Raw genomic sequence first — 18,584 nt, forward strand, 5'->3', positions numbered from 1 at the left:
TAAGAAATGAGTAAAAAATCGAAGATGATCTGAAAGAGTTTCATTTTTAATACCGTTCATTAATATAAGTGCAAAGTAATTTGCAATCAATGTGGAAATGACACGCGTTAGAATTATTTCATTATTCAAGTAAGAAAAGAAATTCTTTCGTCTTAATTTTTTTTTGATATAATGTACACATTAATTCCCAGTTAAGGCACAGATTCTGACAGTAAGACTAGATTGCTATTAAGATAAGAGTTATGTACTGCCATTTTATTGCTAAAATATCATAACTCTATAGAAATATGCAAAGTGCAGTCTAATATTTGATTGTAGACACATCGTGAAGATAGATTACAAATTATCATAGTTTTAATGCATATCGATAATTGAGTGTGATCTAAGAGTTAAACATATAAAGTTATTGTGCATTGCAGTTATTAGTTATCATTAAAAAGTTTGCACGAATGTAAGTACAAGAGAACAGATATATAAATTTGCTTGAAAAAAAAAAAAAAAAAAAAAAAAAAAGAAAAAAAAAGAAAAAAAATCTAGTTTTTATTATCAAAATCTTAGTGCCAAATATATAGAAATAAAAGGTACTTAGTTTTCTCTTTTAAATGTGCGTGTCACTTATCTAAAAATGATAATTCATAAAATTCCACATTTTTGGAGTATGTTAGTTAAATATGAATTATTAAAGTCACTTGCAAAAATAGGTTTGCAAAAAAAATATTAGTAACAATCTCGTATAAATGAAACTAAAAAAATATTTGCAATTGGACACCCATATTGGAAATAAATTAATGTCATATACTGTTATTTGTAGAATCTTAGTGATTAGGTAAATAGTAATTATTTATGGAGAAGGACAATGCAAAATTTAATCAAAAAAAATGCATTGCTTCGAGTGTATCTATATGTGACTCATTGTAAAATATCAACATTATTACTCCTGACTAGACATTATCAATTATAATAAGCATATTTTTTACATTGTCTTAAAATACTCAGTTTATCTGACCCATTCACTTATCCTCTATTAGCGTAACATATTAAGCATTTTTTTTAAGATTAAATATATGATATATGTAAATTCATTGGATTTACATGATAGCCAGATAACATTTATCAGTATTCTGTTCAATTATATATTTTCTTTGGCTTGTATTACAAATATTCTTTTTTACATTTAACCAGTGTAATATTTTTATTTATCACAAACACAAATTTTAAAATGATTGCTAATTAATTTCTATTTGTATTTTGAAATCTTTCGGTATAATATTATTTTCAATTCGATTTTGATAAAAATGTGATTGTTACAATAGTTCTTATGTAAACATTTTTATGAATTTTAAATCTTCCATGAAATGTAGATTTTGAGTTAATTACAACTATTATGTTGATAACCAAGTAGAGCTAAAATAACAAATAATTGGATTATACTATTGTATAATACATTTTTATTGTAATACCAGAAAATAAGTTTACCTATTTGTTAAAGTATCTATTTACTATATCATTTAAGTTGGATTTCATTCGACTTGATTTTTAAATAATGGTCATAATAGAATATGTATCCAACTGTTTACTATGACTCTCTATTTGTCTAATAATCCACTTTTTCCTAGCATCTTCACGAAATTTAGAATATTTTCTAGTCGATTTATCATTTTTTTTTACTTCAAATACTTCTGTTAATGCAGGTTGAAGTTCGAAAGAAGGCATCCTCATAATATTTTGATTACAGTCCTTTTTATAATATAAATGCAATTATTATTTCTTTCTTATGAGATTGACACAAGACATTTGAAAAGTTACTTATTATATAGATATTATATAAAAAGCATACCGGATTGTTTTGTGTCAGGTTATTAGTTATATTGTTCTTTTTATCATAACTTTTTTCAGTTTTACTAGTGTTTTCAACATGATTAGAATTTTCTGAATCAAGCAACATTAACATTAAATCATAATTGGATCTTTCTTGTCCAAGTATGCCAATTTTAATTCCAAGTTTAGGCAACATCTCTTCTTCAATAAGTAATGCATTGTGTAAGTAAGCAATTCGTGGATCACATGTATCAACATCTATCATTCCTATGGATTAAGACAGAAGTTAATAATATGCATGAATTAAAAGTTTATTTCTTTATGTTTCTTAATAATTTAAATAATATTATTTTTTATTATACTTTTGAACCATGCTCAATACAATATATTAACACGAATAATACTTGCAAATGTATTACCTAATGATAAAACTTGGAAATTACACTTTGAATAAATTAATTCCTCTATTAAAGGTGAATATTTAAGCAATTTTCTTTTAGATTGTATCTGTGGACCATGTAGTACAAAAATATCACTTTCTAACATATCTTTAATGGTATAACCACTTTTTTTGTTGTAGACTTCAGTTCTGAGTAGTCTATGTAATTCTGACTCTAGAAAAACATATATCAATAAGCGTATGATACATACAGCAAAGGAGAAAACAATAATGAATATAAAGTTGTATTTTGTACTATAATGCAATAGACATATTTTTCATTGATCATGTTCAAAAGTGATGGAATAAATATAATTGTGTTAATAATGTAGGATAATTTACCAATTAAGTGAAAATGTTTACGATGTAAAGCTATCCATACAACACGATGAGATATATGAATTAGCACTTCAAATATTCTTAGATCTTTTTCTCCTTGTGATTGAGTCATACTTGATCTTTTTTTTCCACTTATTATATGGTGATAGTGTATTGTATCTTGGCAACCTACTATTAAATCTGCATATTCTTTACTTAACATACATCGTAAAATATGCAATTCATCAGCATATTTAATTCTATGTCCACCTGCTAATGGATTTGGTGCCTTTTTTAGAGTAGCTACACGTTCTTCCATTAATTTTTCCCATATTTCTATATAATATTGAAAATATATTATAAGTGCTCTTAAAAAATTATCAACAACAGGCAAATGAAAGAAATTTATAAATTTAACGCTGACAGGACTAATGAGTAAAAACATAACAAGATCTTTTATATCTTGTAAGATGATTACGTCTGGTTCATTAGGAGCTACTTTTCGTAAATAATACTTTCTAAATTTTATCTGTAAAATATTTCTTGTTAACATATTAAATTTATTTATTATTAATTATTGATCTATCTATTGCTAGATTAATTACTTTCTGACTTGGATTCAACGTTTCATGAAAATTTAAAATTAAATAATTATGGGGACAATAAATTTCTGATGGATCTATAACTTCAAATTGTATTGTTCGTCTTTTAATTTGTTCATCATCTATTTTTTGTACTCTGTAAAATTTATATACAAATGAATTACAAGCAAGTACACAAAATTTAGAATAATAATTGATATATTTTTTATTAATTCTAAGAAAAATATATTTTTTTTTTTTACCTTGGTAATATTAAACCTTCAGAAACTTCATCCCATATAAATCGGTTTTGATCCATAATTATACTAATGAGTATAAAAATTATTAAATTAAAATCATTTATTAGGATACTATATATATTTAGAGGTTAACATTTTAAATAAATAAATTATTGACAAATCGGATAGTATATTTTTGAAGTTCTAAGAGAATCGAATTATATTGATTACTAAAAGGTCCAAATGTGTGTATGTGTGTACGCGCGCGAATGTGTATATATATATATCTTTTAACATGATTGCGTATGTATGTGTGTATGTACATTATTGCTTTAATAAGATAGTGTCTGAAAAAGCAATGCATAAATTAAATTACTATTTCAACGATTTTCTTTTTTCATCTTAATATTTTAATAAATTAATAATAAATTATTCTGCATTATAAATTTATTAACAATTAAATATATAATTAGTTGATACATTTTATTCTAAATTTTGTATATTACGAGGTATAGGCATAGAATCTAATATTGGTTTATCTTCTGGGAAAATTGGCTCCAACAAATATTTCCAAAAATCTTGTATAAATACATTATGATGATGAATCCTACACCTAACTTTTATTTTTTCGCTATTATTAATTGTTACAATGACGTAAAATTGTTTTCCTTCGAGAGATAAATCAGGTCCAGATATAGTTTTTTCTGGTAAAGTAATTGCTTCTTCGGGTACATAAACTCCTGCCTTACGGAAACTTACTTTTAAATGCCATTTTTCTAGAGTCCATGGAACTTCTTGTGATAATGATACAGATAAATTCATATGTGATAAAATATTTATTGTTTGTTTTGTTACTAGAGAAAGTTTAGGTCCTTCATCAATGCTTTTTGTAATATATTTGCCAATGTTTTCTTCAGTTGCATATACTCCTAATTTAGGTAGAATGACATTATTATAAGCTTTTTCAGGAGACACCAAAACAATTTCTCCCTTTGCACCAATCTTATGTACATCAGACGTTAATATCAATTTGATTGGTTTCTGTTTCTGACTTTCAGTATGTTCTACAAAATGATAGACAAAATATTTAGGCCTAAGCATTCTGTATTTTTCAGATTTTTTAAGAAGTGGTGGTTTAAATTTTCTTTTCAATATAAAACCATTCTGAAAATAGATATTATAAATATATATGTGTATATATATATATATATATATATATATATATATAATATATAGTTCATATTAAAAAATATATTATAAATAATAAAAACCATGTTTAAACAAAATGAATACCCGTGTTTGCTGATAAACAAAATCTGTGCCATTATTCTGTAATAATGTGGTCCTGCTTAAAAATGGTCTAATCAACATCTTTAAATGGTTTGCACAAAAATTCGATTTTAACATTTTTCTTTTTGTTTTCAGCAAGAAAAATCCAGGAAGAAAAGTAAGGATATCATTAATAAATTAGAATATACAATTATTATACAAACTTTAGGTTACATTTAAATCGATAGTATTTCCCTCTGTTGTCAGAACTTGATATGAAATTTTCATATCAAGATGACATCTAGTGGCGCGGAGAAACTAAATTATAAAATTTTATAACCTAATATTGAAATAATAAAATGCCGTTTAACTAGATAATTAGATATTAATTAAATGATACGATATGTATTATATCATAAATAACATTTATTATATTGAAGTTATTCATACAGATGTCTTTTGTTTAAATAAGATATGTAATATATAACAAATATTATATACAATGGAAGAGACTAATGTGCCAAATGAAGAAACTTTGAAGGGAGCTATTTTTGATTTGCAAGAACCAATAGTGTTTCATAATATTTTGCAAGATGGGAATGGTTCATTTATATGGCAATTATTACAATGGAATTTATCGGATCTTATAGAAAAATTCGGAGATATGAAATTACAATTTCGAGTTGGATATAATTCAAGATCCATGGTATCTTTCATCGTTAATCATTTAAAAGAAATTCGTATTTATAAATTCATAAATTTATTAGAGAAAAGTATAATTTATATTTTTTATTATCTATTATAGTATCCACAATGGGAAAAGCAATGCCATACTAAAACAATGACATTTGCAGAATTTGTAGAAGAATCGAATTCTTCTATTGATAACAGTAAATGGTATTACTTTGATTACAAGTATATGCATGAATGGATACAGGATAAGCCTGATTTACTTAATTCCTTAAATTGGCATAGATTTGGCATTGAAAAAGATGGTCATGATTCTACTCTTTGGATTGGAAATAAAGGCGCACATACAAATTGCCATTTTGATTCTTATGGATGTAATTTAGTAGCTCAAATTCATGGCAGGTTGATACATATATATATACGTCTTTAATATATATTACATATCTAACTATCCTTATGTAGTCTTTTTTCTGATTAAAAATTACAGAAAGCAATGGATATTGTTTCCACCAAATTCAACTGATAAACTTCGTCCTACAAGAGTTCCTTACGAAGAATCAACGATATACAGCAAATTTAATTTTTTTTGTCCAACAGATGAGGAAGAAGAAGCAATATTAAAGCTTTCAGGACAAGTAAAATTTATTATACTTGAAAAAGGAGACGTTTTATTTGTTCCAAAAGGTTGGTGGCACTATGTAGAATCCTTGGACTTGACTGTAAGTGTCAATATATGGTTACCTCTACAGACAGACAATAAAGCACGCCTTAAGGAAGCGCTTGTTAAATTAATTGTTAACAGAATTGGTAAAAAAGTATGTGACAATCCTGAGGAAATACATTGTTCTCTTTCTCAAAATATCAAAATAGTAAGTTTTTGGCCTAATGCATAATTATATTATAATTAAAAACTTTCAAAGTGTTTGTATTAACAGTTTTTTCTTTATTATTAGTTGGAAAACACTCTCTTAGAATGTAAACATATTGATACTGAAAAGTTATCGGATACAAAGAAAATAAAACACTTAGTATGGACTGTTGAAGATTTATCTGTAAAGTATCCTAATTTTGTGAAATTACTACATAACCTGGAGGAGTCAGAATTACAAGATTTATTAAAATATAAAAGGGAAAGATTTTTAACTAGTATTGATGAACTATCTCAAACAAATGTACCTACATCTGTGATTTCTGTAAATAAGACAGAACTATTCTCTCAATTATCAAAAGACATTGTCAATACATTTTGTCATCCTGATATTATCGATAAAGCAGCTGAATTGCTTTTAAAAACTCATTATGGAAATTAATAAAAATATTATATATAGATCAATATAATAATTTAATTATTTTGTTCAGTTTCCTTGTATAATTACTATTATCTTATTTACTATCTGTCTAAGTAAAATAATATTAATTAACAGATAGACAAAAAAGTAATAGATAAAAATATTTTTATCATAAAATTATAAAACCATTTAAATGTGGTTCAGTCATTAGCAAATCCAAATACTTTTAAACTACCAGCATCTCTTTTCCTATCGTATGTATCCTTATCGTCACAGGCATAAGCAAGTAAATATTGTTTTGGATGCCAGGCAACAGTAAATGTTGCAGCTTCAACTGGAATATCAGCTATCTTCTCTCCTGTTTCTACCTCACCTATATCTATAACTAAATCCTCTGATGCTGCTGCTAATAATTGTCCATCATAGGAAAAGGATATTGTCCTTACTGGCCATTCTAATCTCGAAAATGTTCTTAAGCAACACAATTCATCTGCATCCCATAAAGACACTAATGCATCCGCAGAGCCAGTTGCAAAATAACGTCCAGTTGGATCAAATTCTATGCATATACAAGTTCCTGGATGTGCTTTTATCACATGTAATAATTCTAATTCCGGATAGCTAAGAATATGTACACAGCCTTGTCCATTGGTTAAATAAAATGTGTCAGAATCCTTATTCCATGAGATCTCATTCACTTCAAAATTAAATTGTTCTTCGGCACGTATTTTCATAACTCTGGCATCAATGAATGTTACAAGATCCTCCTTATTACCAACGGCTATGGTATTACCATCAGGTGACCACGATATATTAATATTTTCTCCTCTGGTACTAATATTAGCAGTACATTTTTGTGTTCGCGTATCCCAAATACGAACGGTTTTATCTCCACTCGCAGTCGATAATAATTCTGGACAAAATGCGTGCCAACATAATTGATCTACGCTACCTCCGTGTCCTCTAAAAGTTATTTCTTGTTTCTATAGAAAATATTATTTATACTATGACATAATCTCTTTCTACTGTTAATATATAAATTATAAATTGTATTAATTCTTAATAATACTTACTAGTCGGTCTGGTCCAAGAGAAAATATACAAACGGATTTGTCAAAAGAACCTGAAGCCAATAATTTTCCATCGCAACTCCATCCAACACTGTGAACTTTAGCAGAATGACTTTGTTGTTCTCTAATTTTGTTATGCGATTTAAAATAATTTATCAAGTCTTCCACGCGTGGACTAGTAGTCGCCATGTTTGTTTACATACTCGTGCCTGCGAATCATAGGAATGCATTGACTCGAATCAACGAAGATCGAAATTTACCGGTCAAATTAATATAAACTAATCGATCTGAGAGTTCTAGTCAATATTAAAGAACATAAAATATTCACGATTAATATTAAATTACATGTATATATGTATATATATGTATATATATACATGCTTAAATTCTAATCATATTGATTATATATTTGATTATATCGTAAAATGTCTTTTTAATACGTGAACGACCAATCACGAAAAATGATATAACTCGTTAGTGTTTTCAATATCAAAGACAACTCATGCGTCGAATTATACGGGTTGGTTGCCTAGGTACCATGAGGACATGTAATATGTTTTGACGTAAACAAACTTCATTTATAGAAGTTTAATTGTGCTCGAGGAAAAGTCATTTGTTTATGATAAATAATTGCTTTAATAAGCAGTAAAATGACATCACTTGATTTAAGACAACAGAAGCTTGAACAACAGGTGTGACTGAATTACATTTAAAAAATTTTTATATATATATACATATATTATATGTGAATGTATATATGTATATATATATTTTGATAATATTGTGGTTAATGAATTACATTTTTTATTATAGAGACAATTAATTGCACAAAAAATGAAACAAAAAAGACAAAGTGGTGCTGGTGGTATGGTGCAGGCATCAAATATATCCACTACACAATTAACAAGTCATACTATGAAATGGATTAATCCTAATAAAGAACTTCATGGTAAAATTGATATTTATTATAATTGAAAATATTATTTTTATAGAATAATATGTTTATTTGGAGTTCAATTTTATAGGATACGATGGGCCTTTACAATTCACAATGTCCCAAACAAATCCAGATATTGGAACATTTTCTGAAAATAAACCTATAGAAACAGAAATTAGTGGTAAAATTATAATTATAGTATATTATTGTTATATTATTTCTATGATTTAAATTAAATTAAAACAATAATTTATATTTTAGAAGCAAGCTCCGAAATAGCATTTTACGAAGGTACGGAAGCTAGAGAATGCGCAGATGAAGAATCATCTCCTGTAGATTTGCATTCTCCTTCAGAATCTCTGCCATGTTCTTCTCCTCTTAAAATAGCACCATCAGAAGTAACTCGTGCACTTATCAATAGAGACAATCATTCTACTGTATGTATTAACCCAATTATTATAAAATATCATTTCATAAATTTGCTTTGTATATTATTAACAAGTTATTTCTGTAAGGTCTATTATAAAATAATAATTTTCTTTAATCCAGAGTCCAGAATTAGAAGGTAATGTAGAAGGAAATATAGAACAATTTGTATTGCAACCGGCAAATAAAAAAATGCATTATAAGTGTCGTATAACACGTGATAAAAAAGGTATGGACCGTGGTCTTTACCCTACTTATTTTTTACATCTTGAACGTGATTATGGAAAAAAGGTTAGTATATTTTAAATCTATTTAATAAATAATTGAATTTTCATTATAGATGTTATTTTAGATATTTTTATTGGCCGGACGCAAGAGGAAGAAAAGTACAACAAGTAATTATTTAATTTCCACGGATCCTACAGATCTTTCAAGAGGTGGTGAATCCTATATAGGAAAATTAAGATCTAATCTCCTTGGGACACAATTTACTGTTTATGACAATGGATATTCATTAATGAAAGATTGTAAAAGAGATGAGCGTTTTAATCCACGACAAGAATTAGCCGCAGTAGTATATGACACAAACGTCTTAGGATTTAAAGGTCCACGAAAAATGACTGTTATTATACCTGGAATGACGCCTGATCAAAAACGAGTTGAAATTTGTCCACGGGATGAAACGGAAACATTGCTTGGTATATAATAAATTATTTAATCATACAATATACAAGATATTCATTTTATGATCATTTCAGAACGTTGGAAAATGAAAAATATGGATAATTTAATAGAACTACATAACAAAACTCCAGTATGGAATGACGATACGCAATCGTATGTGTTGAATTTTCATGGCCGTGTCACACAAGCATCTGTTAAAAATTTTCAAGTTGTACATGACAGTGATGGTTAGTTTAATAGAAAATAAAATTATGAAAACAATTCATATTATAAAATTTCTTAATTCTATGTATTGTTTTTTTTTTTACTTTTATTTTCAGTGGACTATGTTGTTATGCAATTTGGACGTGTAGCTGAAGATGTCTTCACTATGGATTATAGGTTCCCACTTTGTACACTTCAAGCTTTTGCGATTGCTTTAAGTAGTTTTGATAGTAAACTAGCATGCGAATAAGAGTGATATGAAAATATAAAGAGGATTAAAGAATTGGAACCAAAGTTATGAATAAAACAAAGTCACAGGAACTTTTTTCAGGACTTGCATGATATAAAAGCAATGAAGCAAATCCGTTTACATATTTCAAAATATACATGAAATGGGTTTGTTATATTTCATATATAATATTTATAATTGAAATGTGTGAAATCGGAAACGAACAAAGAAGGAAGAAATTAAACATGAATTTTGTGTATTAATGCAATAGATATTTGTGCACATTTAAAAAGTTTTAAAAAGAGATGAACTATACTACCATATTTGATATAGCATATAAGAAGAAAGATTAATCTATTAGAAATTAAATATAATAAGAATAGAAATCAATTTATGCCTTAATTCTATAATTCAATTGTGACTGGCATATATCTAAAATTATGTTGCTGTCTATATTTAAGACAAAAGCTTATAATAGACAATCAAAATTAAAATAATTCGGTGCTAATTTGATAAATATTCACCGTATAAGAGTTGGTTTTATAAAAAAGACTAAAAAAAGGAAAAAAAAAATTGTGCTAGAAAACTGTGTGTGTTCAGCTTTTCTATCTATATACACAGTATGTAATCTTTTTTTAATATCATATAACAAGTTTATACTTGTGTTCTCTTCTTTGTATTTAAGTTACAACTGAACTACTTAGTACGATATTAGATAAAATATAAAACGTGTTTCTCTCTCACATTAATTAAAATGCTAATCTTTTATAAGGATTATTAATATGATAGGGGAAAAAAAAAGAAAAAGAAAAAGAAAAAAAAAAAAAAAAACAAGAACAGTTAAAATATTTGTACTACTGCCTCTCGTAAAATTTGTTTTTAAAATGAGTGTGTAACCCATAATTTATTCTAATAATCACATATATCACGAATATTGCAAGTTCTTCTAGCCATGTATCTTAGAAAATTCATAAATGAATTTCGATATATCATAGCTTTGTAAATGAAAGCACAGTAGTATTTTTTTTAATTATCTACATTAATTCTTAGTTAAGACAAAATATATATTATATGCAAGGCTTTTAATGTGTACCTGACGTACGATCTGTATAAAAAAAATAGCATCAGTTTTATATAATATTTAATATTTAATTATTTTATATATTTTAATTTTATATACACACACACACACACACACACACAATTTTTCATGCGTATATTTTTTTAATTCTTTTATGTCATGTCTGTTTTCATTGCATTTGTTTGATACTAATATCAAATAGCATTGCACCATGTTAATACTATAAAACATGTAAAAGTACGTTTACTATGCAATAGACAAGAAACTAAAATACAGTACAGTGCTGCTCCATTTATCAAAACAATTATTAGAAACAAATTAGTTTGTATTTTAATGTAAATTTTGATAAATATTTTGATACAAGTGCGTAATATAACTTATATAAAATTTGGACAATAATACATCATATATTGATAGTATTTTATCTCTATCTGAAATATTTAATAAATATTAACAATAAATTGGAAAGTCATTTATTGTTTTTACAAGTATCTGTATATTTAATTATACAGTACATATATGATATATAACTACACTTAAAGTAGAATTAATGTATTAATTAATCTAATAATGGGTTCAATTTGTCTTAGTTTGTTTAAAATAAAGTATTATAATAAACAGATTCCTCTACACTGTACTGTATATTAGAATTAATAAGAATACAATGATTGTGTGATTATTTAAATTATTTGATATTGTGCCTTCATGTTCAATATATACATATACATATACATATATATATAAAAATAGTTCACATACAATTTGTACAAGACCATACATTTTATAATATAAACTAGCTTGAATAATCATATTATAAATATTAGATATTTATTATTCAATGTAATGTGTATTTTTAACTATGAAAAAATGAAAATAATCTCCTTGTTATGTTTATCTTTATGAATTTATTTCATTAGATAGAATGCAACATATGAAATCTGAAAGCAATTCATTCCAATAATCGCATAACAAAATAATATATATATATATATATACACACATACATATGTTTGTATTGAAATTAAGTGAGTTGAAATATATTTTGCAATAATAACAAACAGTATTATAAAATGAATGATCAAACAATTTTACCGAATTATAACGATATGATTATATAATGATATATCATATATTAAGAATAATTATAGTCTGTGAATAGTATATCATATTCTCTAGAAGTGTCATTTTATATATATATATAAAAAAAAAAAAAAAAAAAGAAAAAAAAAAAGAAAAAAAAAATATCCTTTTTTGTATTACCTTTTTACATTAACAAGTTTTTTGTATCATTGTTAATTAAGGCCAAATGAGTTTTTAGTATTTATATATACAGTAATTTAAATGAGACATAAAATTATATTGTCATGAAATGTCTATTATATTGTCATGAAAAAAAAAGAAAGAAAAAAAAAAGAATGAAAAAAAAAGAAAGAAAGAATTATTCAAACATTTAGTATAATATCTAAATATCAAAAAATTTATTTTTCTCTTCCGACTTTATATATAATTTTTTCTATAATGTTAATTGTGAAAAAAAAACGGAGTTTTACTATAATTATTATTTATGTATGAAGTATTTGATCATTATATCTTTGTGTAAGATTATGTAAATAAATATTTGGTGTGTGTTAAAAAAGTTTATCTTTCTTAGTACATTAACTTAATTCAGAGAAGAAAATTGTTTAGAAAGAAATAATATCAAATAGAAATGACAGTTTTCTAATAATACCTGCAATGTTTTAATCATATTATATTATATAAGAAATTCAATAATAAAAAATGATTTTGAATAAAATGTATATATACAATATTTATTATCACAAATTATGTAAAAAAACATTAGTGACATTAATTGCTTATAGCATTATTCAAGGCAGTAAAACAAATTACCTGGCCATAGTTGTTTTTCATACCATATAAGTATATATAACAAACGTTTTATTAATACAATAATACAATCAAGGCACTTAAGGTCTAGTTAGTCAATATTCAGTCACTATTTTTATCGTAAGTGAAATGATATTCAAAGTATATGAAATTTTATTAGAAAATATGTAATTATATGTATATAAATGTATAGACACACACAAATTTTGAAATTATTAATTTTAAAAATATAAACAGAAATTTAACTGTTCTCATTTATTATTTATTTTTATTATTATTACTTTTTTTTTTCTTTATTAATCGCAATAGGTTTACACATTTTCCATTTTCAATTTTAAAAGCACTCCTATCTCGCATTTTTAATTATCGAGTATACAATCTTGATGTGATATGACTTGTCAGTTTATATTTACTTATACTATATATTTTCAAGAATGTTTTTAATTTTTTAATTTGATTGGATAAAGGATCACAAGTGTATTTGTTTTTATATACATGATTCTTTACTGAAAATACTAGGACGGATATGAAAAATATGATATTTTCTGGGATACATTGTATTTGTTAAAATACAGGTTTATATATATTTATTTGAAGAATATTTTTTATTTTGCAATAATTGTAATCCTTTATCCACAAAATTATGAAGGAAATTTTAAAAAATGCGAATAAATTAAAAAAATAAACAATAATTCGTTATATCATAAAATTGGATAATTATTTCTATGTAACATATGAAACAGATTCAGTTAAATATAACAAACCTGATGTTCAAATGTAAACGTTCTCTTTTTTTTTGGCAACAGTAATATACATTTTTATTCTTTTACTTTTGAAATTATGATATTCAACTATAAGATACTTTATATTAAGATATATATCAAAGAAACTTATAAAGTAATGTACAAGTTACAAAATCTGCCATTAAAAATATATTATTTATATGTCAAATAAGTAATCATATAAAGAAAATTTAAAATTTAAAGAGATACATTAATTATTCTGGAAACACAAAAGCAATATTTATCTTGTAGATAATATAGCATGAATTATTAAAATGAAAAAAAGAAGAAAAAAAAAGCATAAATGATAATGTTTCTGTTATTTCATTATTATTATTAGTAGTAGTAATAGTATTAGCATAATCATCATTATTACTATTATTATTAATATTAATATTATTATTATTATTATTATTATTATTATTATTATTATTATTATGCATTGTTTATGCATTGTTTATTGTTTTCGTAAATATTTGTATAAAAAATTATCTTACTATTTCCTAATAGCAAATATAACATTTCTGTGAATGAATATGCATATAAAATCTTGTGTAAAACCGAAATTAAACGTAAATTTAATATGTGATATGTGTTATAACGATTGAGCAGGAACTGTACACTTCCTGGAAGCTCAATAATACTGAATATGTTAATATAAATTAAATGATTACCTATAATGGAAATTTTCGATATTTTGTGCACGAATGATCGCAGTAATAATTCTTGTAAAATGAAAACGCTCACACAATAATATTGCTATTGCAATTCCTTTAAATAATATTTAGTTTCACAGACACCCTTTTTTTAAATCACCTTGAGTAGTTTTTACGTTTGGCCTTACAAATCTAAAAGCTGGTATGCGCGACGGAGGTCTAGGTATACCACTTACTGTACCAACTGGTTTATTTCCAGTATTCCAGTTACTTGGCTGTCTAAGCCTAGTCTTATTTTCTGTCATATTAGTTAATTTATTTGTTGTCTGAAACAATATACAGAGTTATGATTATTATTTTGAAACAGAAAATTTGACAAATTATTAATAATTAATTAATATTTTGTTTTACCTGCTTCACAACAGCAACAGCATTTTCCTGTTCTTTTTCTTCCAAATTACCTTAAAAGATAAACAAAAATTATTTTATAAAACTCTTAATATCATAAAGTAAAATTTTATATAAAATTTTAATAAAAAATATATATAATGTTTAACTAACTTGACATTTTATGTTCTCCATTGGTGTTTATTGCTTGACTAGATCCAGTTGGACTTATTATCGGGGAACTAGTCTTAACTGTTGAATCTATACTAAGTGGTGAACTAGAATTGCTCTCAGTTTCCTCTACATTATGTTTTAAAATTGGAGATGGTAGATCCTTTAATTCATCGATCCAATTATTACGTAAAATGTGTTTCTTTGGTTTCGGTGTTGATTCGTGTTTAGAACCTACTCTCAAAACATTTAAGATATTTATTTAATTATAACCTAATAAGATACTATAGTTAAATTATTTTATATGAAAATATATTTACCCTCTTCTTGTGTATATACAATTTGATGCAATTGTTCCATATTCGTTGTACGTACATTATATGAATTATGACTACTGTCAGAACACATACTAAGTCTATCATCTAAGTCAGGAGCACTATGAGCACTTTGAGTGCTATCTATACTTTCTGTAGATCCTCCAGAATTTGGCTTTTGAAATGTTGTATTAATGTCAACATGTGGCAATCGTTGTTCCGAGCCACTTCTCAATTTTCCCAAAGAATACGGTATATTTGTCATTGGATTTGCTATGGCTTTTATTGTATTAATACATGAACCTTTCACTTGTCTCACGTTAGGTAAATATGAAAATCCAGTCGTATCAATAGTTTTTGTTGTATTTGATAAAAGATTAGGATTTGATTTTTGCAAGAATTGTGGCAGTTTAGATAATTTTTTTGGCGCATGTAATTTTTTCTTTGGGGGTTTTGAAACCGGCTTACAAAATGTTGCATCCATATTACTAGGTGGCTCTACAGTCTCTATATTGCTCTTCCCATTGATACTACTAGTTTTTTTTGTAAAAGTATAAAACTTACGACTCTGCAAATCTTTTTGTGTACATGTTACTATATTACAATCTGATAATTCATTTTTACTATTAGATTGATCTTTTGGAGATTGCTTTTTATATGTATTATATTTGTTTTCAATAGGAATATTACTTTTCTGTATAAGATTTGAATCATAAGTTACATCAATATTTTCATTTGTCTTTAACTGAGTACAAGGTTCATTATTGGAAGTATTACTATAGACAGAATGCAGCTTGTATTTCCCACTCCGTTGAATTTCTGTTAGTAATTCTCTTCTTAATGAAGGTATTTCTTCTGATGATAAACTTGTAGGGTTCATATATATTGATTGATATTGATTCGTATTCTTGTTCATACTGGTGAATGTTGAATTTAGTGGATTTTCATGTTTAGAAGAATGATTTGAATATGAAACAGGTATCTGAGGTGCCGGATTTATACAATTATTCTGTACAGGTAAAACCGTAATGTTTAAACATTGCGTGGCAGCTTCTTCCATATTAGAATCAGTATTAACGTTTTGCTCATAAGAATCAGATGTATTTGTTACCATCGCACTTTTTTTTTCCTCTTTTACATTTACACATTGATATGTAGTGTCTAGTGAGTTTTTTGTTCCATTACTTTCTGATTTTATCACTGTAACATTAAGATCACATGGATTTGTAAATGTGGAAGACAACACATTTGCACTTATTTCTTCTATCTCTGCATTCATTGACGTCAATGACATATCATTGTGAATGTCTATATTGTAAATATTATTAATATTCATTTTTTCAGTATTTCTTGGTTTACTAATAAATGTATTATTTATAGAAACTTTATCCTTATTTTTATTTTCCAAAATAGTTTTATCATTGAATTTTGATAAAAAAGTTGCTTCCAAATTAAGCTTTGGGTTTTTAGTTTTGATAAATTGACATTTATCTATCATTGGATGGGATAAATTATCTGAGTTAATAGCACAATCGTAGTCCGTGTTATATAATGTGTTATCATTAGTCAATGATGTGATAGATGAATATAAAACAGAAGGATGAGAAACATTCATTAATGTATCACCAAAATCGGGTTCGACTAAATTGATAAATGAATCAATTCCCTTTGATTGCGACATATTTAGAAAGGCTTCCATACTTTCTTGTCCAGATGTAATTAAATTATCATCAGGAACATAATGATTAGCTCCCATTGTTGCCTTTAGCATAAAAGGTACAGCGTCTTTCTTCTCATTGGTTTGGTTTTTATATGTCTGTATATTAAAAATAACACATATATATATATATATATATATATATATAATATATATATATATAATATTTGGAATCAGTAACATTTTTTATTAAATCTCTAAGAATCAGAAGGATAATACTAACTAACGTATAGATTTTCTTTTTTTTTCTATGGCAGTCAAATATTATAATAATTTCTAAAACTTACATTTTGATACAAATTCTGAGCTTCTTTGTCTCGAATTTTACATGCACTTTGTAAATGAGGAGGCAATGATTCCATGATAGATTCAAAGCTCATTCTGCTATTTCGTTTTTTAGGCCTTGTAAATGTTCTCGTATCAGTAAATCTTTTATTAACTAGAATCAATGAAATATATGGGTATATCATGAGGATAAAGAAAGAGAGAGAGAAAAAAAAAAGCTGTAGAAAAAGGAATACCAGTAGGAATATTTTGTAAACTCATCTCTGAGGAATTTCTCAGCCAGGCATGTAAGTCATATATTGTAGTTTTTGATGAACATTGCACAGGTTCAGATAACCTTAAATACAAATATTCGTCATTTTTTTTTAAGCATTACTACCTTACATTTATTAATTATAACGTATAATGTAAAATTAAAAATACAAATTGTTGCTTTCGAAAATGTTCCCTTGATATATATATATAATATTCTTTTTGAAATAATAAATACTTTTCGATGGATAAAAAAACAATTCATAAAAAGGAAACAAACTTTTAATATATATATATATATATAAATAAATGTAAAAAAAAAAAAAAAAAAAAAAAAAAAAACCATTACAGTCATACAAATTATCTTCTTTCTCTTACCATCTATCAGTGTCACTAAAATCAAAGATTGATACGTCAATTGTATCATCATATTGGATAGCAAGAGATTCATCAAGATATTGTTTTTCCACGTTCTCAATAACTTCCACTTTTCGTTCTGACATATTCTATTTCAATCACAAAGTTAAAAATATATAGGGACAGGCATTTTACTGTTATAAGCTTTCTTTACCGACGAAACGTAACCGAGTAGACAAATTTCTATAAATCACATATGTTTCTATGATGTTATTTACCGTATCATATACAATTTACAATAAATAATATAGATTCTTAAAAAATTAACATCGATATTGTTGATTGCCAACAAAAAACACACAGATATAGACGTAGGAACTTCGGTACGTTACATTTGGCTTACTTTTAGAAGACCCGCAACTCACATCCTCAAAGTACGTCTACATCGAACCACGGATGTTATGCTTTTATTGCATTTCTATGTTTCTCGATCAATCTGCCA

General features: G+C 25.8%; 6 protein-coding genes across 9 annotated transcripts; 2 read left to right on the forward strand and 4 right to left on the reverse strand.

Moving 5' to 3' along the window:
- Positions 1-570: 570 nt before the first annotated feature.
- On the reverse strand, positions 571-3,555 carry LOC118442433 (uncharacterized). 2 transcript variants are annotated; one of them, XM_085663815.1, is made up of 7 exons: positions 3,420-3,555; positions 3,181-3,313; positions 2,600-3,104; positions 2,238-2,432; positions 1,838-2,085; positions 1,477-1,737; positions 571-1,404 (listed from the first exon to the last, which is right to left on the reverse strand). In XM_085663815.1, the coding sequence occupies exons 1-6, from the start codon at positions 3,473-3,475 to the stop codon at positions 1,537-1,539; spliced, it is 1,338 nt and encodes a 445-aa protein (XP_085519941.1). In that variant the 5' UTR covers positions 3,476-3,555; the 3' UTR covers positions 571-1,404; positions 1,477-1,536. The 2 variants fall into 2 exon arrangements, with proteins under 2 accessions (XP_085519941.1, XP_085519942.1); XM_085663816.1 differs by lacking the exon at positions 2,238-2,432.
- A 192-nt stretch (positions 3,556-3,747) lies between these two features.
- On the reverse strand, positions 3,748-4,928 carry mRpL9 (mitochondrial ribosomal protein L9). The gene is made up of 2 exons (XM_035868013.2): positions 4,689-4,928; positions 3,748-4,559 (listed from the first exon to the last, which is right to left on the reverse strand). Exons 1-2 carry the CDS (start codon positions 4,800-4,802, stop codon positions 3,879-3,881), a joined length of 795 nt encoding a protein of 264 aa, XP_035723906.1. The 5' UTR covers positions 4,803-4,928; the 3' UTR covers positions 3,748-3,878.
- A 58-nt stretch (positions 4,929-4,986) lies between these two features.
- Positions 4,987-6,685, forward strand: HSPBAP1 (HSPB1 associated protein 1). Its single transcript, XM_035868009.2, has 4 exons — positions 4,987-5,370; positions 5,470-5,756; positions 5,842-6,223; positions 6,308-6,685. Exons 1-4 carry the CDS (start codon positions 5,167-5,169, stop codon positions 6,662-6,664), a joined length of 1,230 nt encoding a protein of 409 aa, XP_035723902.2. The 5' UTR covers positions 4,987-5,166; the 3' UTR covers positions 6,665-6,685.
- tex (THO complex 3 homolog tex) lies at positions 6,646-7,985 on the reverse strand. Its single transcript, XM_035868012.2, has 2 exons — positions 7,717-7,985; positions 6,646-7,626 (listed from the first exon to the last, which is right to left on the reverse strand). The coding sequence occupies exons 1-2, from the start codon at positions 7,900-7,902 to the stop codon at positions 6,844-6,846; spliced, it is 969 nt and encodes a 322-aa protein (XP_035723905.1). The 5' UTR covers positions 7,903-7,985; the 3' UTR covers positions 6,646-6,843.
- A 20-nt stretch (positions 7,986-8,005) lies between these two features.
- Positions 8,006-11,884, forward strand: ktub (Tub domain-containing protein ktub). Its single transcript, XM_035868008.2, has 8 exons — positions 8,006-8,405; positions 8,527-8,662; positions 8,739-8,831; positions 8,912-9,087; positions 9,200-9,367; positions 9,429-9,774; positions 9,835-9,987; positions 10,081-11,884. The coding sequence occupies exons 1-8, from the start codon at positions 8,364-8,366 to the stop codon at positions 10,212-10,214; spliced, it is 1,248 nt and encodes a 415-aa protein (XP_035723901.2). The 5' UTR covers positions 8,006-8,363; the 3' UTR covers positions 10,215-11,884.
- Positions 11,885-14,365: 2,481 nt separating this feature from the next.
- LOC118442832 (uncharacterized) lies at positions 14,366-18,579 on the reverse strand. 3 transcript variants are annotated; one of them, XM_035868996.2, is made up of 8 exons: positions 18,486-18,579; positions 18,104-18,231; positions 17,710-17,810; positions 17,476-17,627; positions 15,478-17,287; positions 15,161-15,391; positions 15,011-15,060; positions 14,366-14,925 (listed from the first exon to the last, which is right to left on the reverse strand). In XM_035868996.2, exons 2-8 carry the CDS (start codon positions 18,226-18,228, stop codon positions 14,734-14,736), a joined length of 2,661 nt encoding a protein of 886 aa, XP_035724889.1. In that variant the 5' UTR covers positions 18,229-18,231; positions 18,486-18,579; the 3' UTR covers positions 14,366-14,733. The 3 variants fall into 3 exon arrangements, with proteins under 3 accessions (XP_035724889.1, XP_035724888.1, XP_035724890.1); XM_035868997.2 differs by having other exon boundaries at positions 14,368-14,925; positions 15,478-16,671; positions 17,173-17,287; positions 18,104-18,513; XM_035868995.2 differs by having other exon boundaries at positions 18,104-18,513.
- Positions 18,580-18,584: the final 5 nt, after the last annotated feature.

Source organism: Vespa mandarinia, chromosome 24 (genome assembly GCF_050613455.1).
Source record: "Vespa mandarinia isolate Hongniang chromosome 24, ASM5061345v1, whole genome shotgun sequence".
Taxonomy (NCBI): Eukaryota; Metazoa; Arthropoda; class Insecta; order Hymenoptera; family Vespidae; genus Vespa; species Vespa mandarinia.